Source organism: Schistocerca cancellata, chromosome 11, assembly GCF_023864275.1.
Source record: "Schistocerca cancellata isolate TAMUIC-IGC-003103 chromosome 11, iqSchCanc2.1, whole genome shotgun sequence".
Taxonomy (NCBI): Eukaryota; Metazoa; Arthropoda; class Insecta; order Orthoptera; family Acrididae; genus Schistocerca; species Schistocerca cancellata.
The window spans coordinates 28,399,923-28,408,467 of record NC_064636.1 but is presented as its reverse complement, the minus strand read 5'-3'; the positions used below and the strand labels follow the sequence as shown (position 1 = coordinate 28,408,467).

General features: G+C 45.5%; 1 protein-coding gene across 1 annotated transcript; it reads left to right on the top strand.

The window, feature by feature from the left end:
• Positions 1–252: 252 nt before the first annotated feature.
• LOC126108862 (prisilkin-39-like) lies at positions 253–1,695 on the top strand. Its single transcript, XM_049914226.1, has one exon. The coding sequence runs from the start codon at positions 253–255 to the stop codon at positions 1,693–1,695; it is 1,443 nt and encodes a 480-aa protein (XP_049770183.1).
• The last annotated feature ends 6,850 nt before the right edge of the window (positions 1,696–8,545 follow it).

Sequence of the window (8,545 nt, the reverse complement as noted above, 5' to 3'; positions counted from 1 at the left end):
CACTTTTTTTTTTTTTAAAGCTCATTTTGTTCGCTTTTGTTCGATGCATCTGCTCGGGGCGGACATTGTAAGACATCCGTTTAAGTTCGTTGATGATCGATTAACTCAGTTTTTTTTTTTTATTACAGAGGGCACGTTACCCTCTGACCGAACACGCTGAGTTATCGTGGCAGCTACACGCTGAGTTACCATGCCGGCTACACGCTGAGTTACCGTGCCGGCTACACACTGAGCTACCGTGCCGGCTACACGATGAGCTACCGTGCCGGCTACACACTGAGTTACCGTGCCGGCTACATGCTGAGTTACTGTGCCGGCTACACGCTGCGCTACTGTGCCAGCTACACGCTGAGCTACCGTGCCGGCTACACGCTGAGTTACCGTGCCGGCTACACACTGAGTTACCGTGCCGGCTACACTCTGGGCTACCGTGCTGGCTACACACTGAGTTACCGTGCTGGGTACACGCTGAGTTACCGTGCCGGCTACACTCTGGGCTACCGTGCTGGCTACACGCTGAGTTACCGTGCTGGGTACACGCTGAGTTACCATGCCGGCTACACGCTGAGTTACCGTGCCGGCTACACTCTGGGCTACCGTGCTGGCTACACGCTGAGTTACCGTGCTGGGTACACGCTGAGTTACCATGCCGGCTACACGCTGAGTTACCGTGCCGGCTACACTCTGGGCTACCGTGCTGGCTACACACTGAGTTACCGTGCTGGGTACACGCTGAGTTACCGTGCCGGCTACACTCTGGGCTACCGTGCTGGCTACACACTGAGTTACCGTGCCGGCTACACGCTGAGTTACCGTGCCGGCTACACTCTGGGCTACCGTGCTGGCTACACGCTGAGCTACCGATCCGGCTACACGCTGCGCTACTGTGCCAGCTACACGCTGAGCTACCGTGCCGGCTACACGCTGAGTTACCGTGCCGGCTACACACTGAGTTACCGTGCCGGCTACACTCTGGGCTACCGTGCTGGCTACACACTGAGTTACCGTGCTGGGTACACGCTGAGTTACCGTGCCGGCTACACTCTGGGCTACCGTGCTGGCTACACGCTGAGTTACCGTGCTGGGTACACGCTGAGTTACCATGCCGGCTACACGCTGAGTTACCGTGCCGGCTACACTCTGGGCTACCGTGCTGGCTACACGCTGAGTTACCGTGCTGGGTACACGCTGAGTTACCATGCCGGCTACACGCTGAGTTACCGTGCCGGCTACACTCTGGGCTACCGTGCTGGCTACACACTGAGTTACCGTGCTGGGTACACGCTGAGTTACCGTGCCGGCTACACTCTGGGCTACCGTGCTGGCTACACACTGAGTTACCGTGCCGGCTACACGCTGAGTTACCGTGCCGGCTACACTCTGGGCTACCGTGCTGGCTACACGCTGAGCTACCGATCCGGCTACACGCTGCGCTACTGTGCCAGCTACACGCTGAGCTACCGTGCCGGCTACACGCTGAGTTACCGTGCTGGATACACACTGAGTTACCGTGCCGGCTACATGCTGAGTTTCCGTGCCGGCTACACGCTGAGTTACCGTGCGAGCTACACGCTGAGTTACCGTGCCGGCTACACGCTGAGTTACCGTGCCGGCTACACGCTGAGTTACCGTGCTGGGTACACGCTGAGTTACCATGCCGGCGTGCTAAATCGACAACACACTTTCTGCACTTAATTATGTTATCTTACCCCTTGCTAAAAACGTTAATGGTAGATAAATATGTTACTAATTGAAATTTGATTATAACAAATTGTACCCAGAACAATGCGTTTTAGGTCGATCTTCAGTGTGTCACTGCCTTCAAATAGCCTACTCTCATAATACACGAGCTACAATAATTCTTTTGCCACGAAAATGATGTTTCTCATTATTTTATTGGATCGAATCACACAACTAACAACGCGTTTTGCGGTGATTCTTAGTTTACTGGTGCTCAGAAACGGCATATATACTTACAGGCTTGAAATCAATGCCAATATGACGCCTCACAACTTTGTACTGAAGGGAGACGGCGTGCGTGTGACGTAGGTGGCGTTGTGCTATCTCATTGGTCAACGCTCAGAATATCTGACACGCGAGATACAGGGTTATTACAAATGATTGAAGCGATTTCTCAGCTCTACAATAACTTTATTATTTGAGATATTTTCACAATGCTTTGCACACACATACAAAAAACTCAAAAAGTTTTATTAGGCATTCACAAATGTTCGATATGTGCCCCTTTAGTGATTCGGCAGACATCAAGCCGATAATCAAGTTCCTCCCACACTCGGCGCAGCATGTCCCCATCAATGAGTTCGAAACCATCGTTGACGCGAGCTCGCAGTTCTGGCACGTTTCCTGGTAGAGGAGGTTTAAACACTGAATCTTTCACATAAGAAATCGCATGGGGTTAAGTCGGGAGAGCGTGGAGGCCGTGACATGAATTGCTGATCGTGATCTCCACCACGACCGATCCATCAGTTTTCCAATCTCCTGTTTAAGAAATGCCGAACATCACGATGGAAGTGCGGTGGAGCACCATCCTGTTGAAAGATGAAGTTGGCGCTGTCGGTCTCCAGTTGTGCCATGAGCCAATTTTCCAGCATGTCCAGATAGACGTGTCATGTAACGTTTTTTCCGCAGAAGAAAAAGGGGCCGTAAACTTTAAACCGTGAGATTGCACAAAACACGTTAACTTTTGGTGAATTGCGAATTTTCTGCACGAATGCGTGAGAATTCCCTACCGCCCAGATTCGCACATTGTGTCTGTTCACTTCACAACTAAAAAAAAATGTTGCTTCATCACTGAAAACAAGTTTCGCACTGAACGCATCCTCTTCCACGAGCTGTTGCAACCGCGCCGAAAATTCAAAGCGTTTGACTTTGTCATCGGGTTCAGGGCTTGTAGCAATTGTAAACGGTAAGGCTTCTGCTTTAGCTTTTTCCGTAAGATTTTACAAACCGTCGGCTGTGGTACGTTTAGCTCCCTGCTCGCTTTATTCGTCGACTTCCGCGGGCTACGTGTGAAACTTGCCCGCACGCGTTCGACCGTTTCTTCGCTCACTGCAGGCCGACCCGTTGATTTCCCCTTACAGAGGCATCCGGAAGCTTTAAACTGCCCATACCATCGCCGAATGGAGTTAGCAGCTGGTGGATCTTTGTTGAACTTCGTCCTGAAGTGTCGTCGCACTGTTATGGCTGACTGATGTGAGTGCATTTCGAGCACGACGTACGCTTTCTCGGCTGCTGTCGCCATTTTGTCTCACTGCGCTCTCGAGCGCTCTGGCGGCAGAAACCTGAAGTGCGGCTTCAGCCGAACAAAACTTTATGAGTTTTTCTACGTATCTGTAGTGTGTCGTGACCATATGTCAATCAATGGAGCTACAGTGAATTTATGAAATCGCTTCAATCATTTGTAATAGCCCTGTATTGCGCTATTCAATATTCAATGTTCAATAACCCGATTTGCCACCTGGAATGTCAGAAGTATGTTACCTGGATATGACACTCCTACAGCCATAACTGATAGAGAACTCCTGCGTCTTCGCGTTGATGTGGCTGCATTACAGGAAACTCGTCTCTCTGGGGAAGGCAGTCTGCGTGTAGATAATTACACCTTTTTCTGGAAAGGGAGAGACATTGGAGAAAGACGTGAACACGGAGTTGGCTTTGCAGAGCGAAACAGTCTTCTCAGCTGCTGCGAACAACCAAAATCTGTGTCTGAACGATTAACTACTTTGCAGATTGAAGGCAACATCAGGCCGCGTCATACTAACCTGTGCATATGCTCCCACTATGAATGCGCCACCTGAAGTCGAAGACATGTTCTATGAAGACCTGCGGAAATGCCTGGAGAATGTTCGTGGATCACAATATCCTTTTAAGTAAACTAGAATATTATAGCGTAACAGGAAATGCTGCAAAATGGTTCAAATCTTATATCTCTGGCAGGAAACAAAGGGTGTTATTAGGAAAGAGACATGTATCAAGCTATCAGGCATCATCCAACTGGGAACTAATTACATGTGGGGTCCCACAAGGTTCCATTTTGGGGCCCTTACTTTTTCTTGTGTATATCAACGACCTTTCATCAGTAACATTACCAGATGCCAAGTTTGTTTTGTTTGCCGATGATACAAACATTGCAATAAATAGCAAATCAAGTGTAGTCTTAGAAAGATCAGCCAATAAAATATTTGTGGTTATTAATCACTGGTTTCTAGCCAATTCTTTGTCACTAAACTTTGAAAAAACACACTACATGCAGTTCAGAACTTGTAAGGGGTGTCCCAAGAGTATACGTCTAGCATACGATGACAAGAAGATAGAAGAAGTGGACAGCGTTAAATTCTTGGGATTACAGCTTGATAATAAATTCAACTGGGAGGAGCACACCACAGAACTGCTGAAGCGTCTTAACAAATCTCTGTTTGCAATGCGAATTTTGTCAGACATAGGGGATACAAAAATGAAAAAGCTGGCATACTATGCTTACTTTCATTCCATAATGTCATATGGGATTATTTTTTGGGGTAATTCATCAAGCCAAGCTAAAGTTTTCCGGGCACAAAAACGTGCAGTAAGAATTATATGTGGTGTGAACTCAAGAACATCCTGCAGAAGCCTGTTTAGGGAACTAGGGATACTAACTACAGCTTCCCAATATATTTATTCCTTAATGAAATTTGTCATTAAAAATATATCACTTTTTCAAACCAACAGCTCAATTCATGGAATGAATACTAGAAATAAGAATAATCTTCACAAGGATTTAAAGTCACTTAGTCTTGTACAAAAAGGTGTGCATTATTCAGGAACACACATTTTCAATAACTTGCCAGCAGCCATAAAAAGCTTAACAACCAATGAAATTCAGTTTAAGAGAAGCCTAAAGGATTTATTGGTGGCCAACTCCTTCTACTCCATTGATGAATTTCTTAGTAAAACCAACTGATTTGTATATAAGTACAACATAACTTCTGCACAATTTCAGTGCAGTAATGTGTTCACTGAAAATTTGTGTGTGTGTGTGTGTGTGTGTGTGTAAGTATAATCTAACTTCTGCACCATTTCAGTGTAGTAATGTGTTTATTGTAAATAAGTATTACAGTAGTTGTATTACATGTTTATTACCTTATAAATAAATAAAAAACTTTTTTATTTTAAATTCAGTGCATTAGTATTTGTAAAATGACTCTTAGTGTTAATTAAAAAATGACGATCATTCCACTTGGGACATGTGGAATGGTACATTAGCTTATTTGTAAATATTTGTCATGTATTGTTGTTTTTCTGACATGTTCCACATCCTGGAGGATCTCCTCACTACGGATCAATTGGAATGAAAGTAAATCTAATCTAATCTAATCTAATCAGATGAACTCATGTTACTGGGAGACTTCAATGCCAGGGTTGGGAATAAACGGAACAACTGGACCGACTGAACTGTCCCATACGGCATTGGAAATATGAATGAGAACGGTCAGCGACTGCTGGTACTTTGCACCTCTCTTCCTCTCTGCGTCACTAACGCTCACTTCCAGAACAGAGACGTGCGCAAAGTAACATGGGAACACCCGCGTTCAGGCCATTGGCATCAGCTCGACTGACATCGAAATAAGTGTCCAAGGAATAGAAAAGCAACTGGAATCACTCAACAGAGGAAAGTCCACTGGACCTGCCGGGATACCAATTCGATTCTACACAGAGTACGCGAAAGAACTTGCCCCCCTTCTAACAGCCGTGTAGCGCAAGTCTCTAGAGGAACGGAAGGATCCAAATGATTGGAAAAGAGCACAGGTAGTCCCAGTCTTCAAGAAGGGTCGTCGAGCAGATGCGCAAAACTATAGACCTATATCTCTGACGTCGATCTGTTGTAGAATTTTAGAACATTTTTTTGCTCGAGTATCACGTCGTTTTTGGAAACTCAGAATCTGCTATGCAGGAATCAACGTGGATTCCGGAAACTGCGATCGTGTGAGACCCAACTCGCTTTATTTGTTCATGAGACCCGGAAAATATTAGATACAGGCTCCCAGGTAGATGCTATTTTTCTTGACTTCCGGAAGGCGTTCGATACAGTTCCGCACTGTCGCCTGATAAACAAAGTAAGAGCCTACGGAATATCAGACCAGCTGTGTGGCTGGATTGAAGAGTTTTTAGCAAACAGAACACAGCATGTTGTTATCAACGGAGAGACGTCTACAGACGTTAAAGTAACCTCTGGCGTGCCACAGGGGAGTGTTATGGGACCATTGCTTTTCACAATATATATAAATGACCTAGTTGATAGTGTCGGAAGTTCCATGCGGCTTTTCGCGTATGATGCTGTAGTATACAGAGAAGTTGCAGCATTAGAAAACTGTAGCGAAATGCAGGAAGATCTGCAGCGGATAGGCACTTGGTGCAGGGAGTGGCAACTGACCCTTAACATAGACAAATGTAATGTATTGCGAATACATAGAAAGAAGGATCCTTTATTGTATGATTATATGATAGCAGTTACTTCTGTAAAATATCTGGGAGTATGCGTGGAGAACGATTTGAAGTGGAATGGTGGTATAAAATTAATTATTGGTAAGGCAGGTACCAGGTTTAGATTCATTGGGAGAGTCCTTAGAAAATGTAGTCCGTCAACAAAGGAGGTGGCTTACAAAACACTCGTTCGACCTATACTTGAGTATTGCTCATCAGTGTGGGATCCGTACCAGGTCGGGTTGACGGAGGAGATAGAGAAGATCCAAAGAAGAGCGGCGCGTTTCGTCACAGAGTTATTTGGTAAGCGTGATAGCGTTACGGAGACGTTTAACAAACTCGAGTGGCAGACTCTGCAAGAGAGGCGCTCTGCATCGCGGTGTAGCTCGCTCGCCAGGTTTCGAGAGGGTGCGTTTCTGGATGAGGTATCGAATATATTGCTTCCCCCTACTTATACCTCCCGAGGAGATCACGAATGTAAACTTAGAGAGATTAGAGCGCGCATAGAGGCTTTCAGACAGTCGTTCTTCCCGCGAACCATACGCGACTGGAACAGGAAAGGGAGGTAATGACAGTGGCACGTAAAGTGCCCTCCGCGACACACCGTTGGGTGGCTTGCGGAGTTTAAATGTAGATGTAGATGTAGATGTAGACATCAAAACCAGAAGAAGCGACCTACATCATGTCCTTAATTCCCGCACATATCACTGTGCTGACTGTGATACTGATAACTCTGTAGTTATGACTAAATCACGGTTCACACCAAAGAACATTCACTCAGCTGAGAGCGTTTGTCGAAGGGTGAAGATCAACACCAAAGCCATTCAAGATGATGCGCTATACAAGAAGATCAGTGAAGAAATTGAGATGAAACTGAATCCTGAGCAACTTATACTGTAACTGCAGAGAGTGCCGAAAATATGTGGCATCTAGCTAAAGAAAATATTATGCAGACAGGTATTGGAACATTTGGGATGCAGGGTAGGACTCAAAGTGACTGGTTTACTGAATGTGAAAGTGAGTTGCGTCCATATATAGACAAGAAACGTAATGCTCATATACAGGTTATGAATTATCCTAAAGACCAACGAGCAATAGCTGAATACAAGGCCTGCGAAGCAGATCTACAACGAGTTTCTCACCTTTGCGCAAATAGATATTGGACCAACCTTTGTAAAACTATTCAGATCTGCCGAGACAAAGGAAATCATAGTGGCATGTATCAAGGCATCAAAAAGGCCATTGGACCAACAAGCAGGAAGTTCGCTGCAATATAAGATCTAAATGGAGACCCAATCAACAATAAAAACCAGCAGTTAGGTAGATGTGTGCAGCACTATGCTAAACTATATTCAGAAGAGGTCAACATTTCTTCAGAAGCTCTGGGTACTTTACCAACTTACCCAGTTATGTCTGACCTTGATGATCCTCCCACTATTGACGAATTAAAACTCGCACTTAAAAGTGTAAAGCTAGGCAAGAGTACAGGCCGTGATAACTTACCAGGAGAAATCATCAAACTTGACTGCGTTTTGCCGATATTGTATCAAATCCTACTGCAGTGCTGGGAAGAAGGTACAGTACCTCAAGACATGCGAGATGCAAATTTAGTAACAATCTACAGGGTGTTACAAAAAGGTACGGCCAAACTTTCAGGAAACATTCCACACACACAAATAAAGAAAAGATATTATGTGGACATGTGTCCGGAAACGCTTAATTTCCATGTTAGAGCTCATTTTAGTTTCGTCAGTATGTACTGTACTTCCTCGATTCACCGAAAGTTGGCCCAATTGAAGGAAGGTAATGTTGCAATTGTGCAATCACGTCATCAACACAGATTTTCTGTGAACGTTTGGGCAGGCATTGTTGGTGATGTCTTGATTGGGCCCCACGTTTTTCCACCCACGCTCAATAAAGCACGTTATCATGATTTCATAGTAGCGTTCTCGCTTCCCACGACCGGGTTCCCGGGTTCGATTCCCGGCGGGGTCAGGGATTTTCTCTGCCTCGTGATGACTGGGTGTTGTGTGCTGTCCTTGTGTTAGTTCGGTTTAAGTAGTTC

Coding starts and splice junctions, on each gene's coding strand:
- LOC126108862 (XM_049914226.1), top strand. CDS start 253: ATGAGCTACCGTGCCGGCTACACACTGAGTTACCGTGCCGGCTACATG.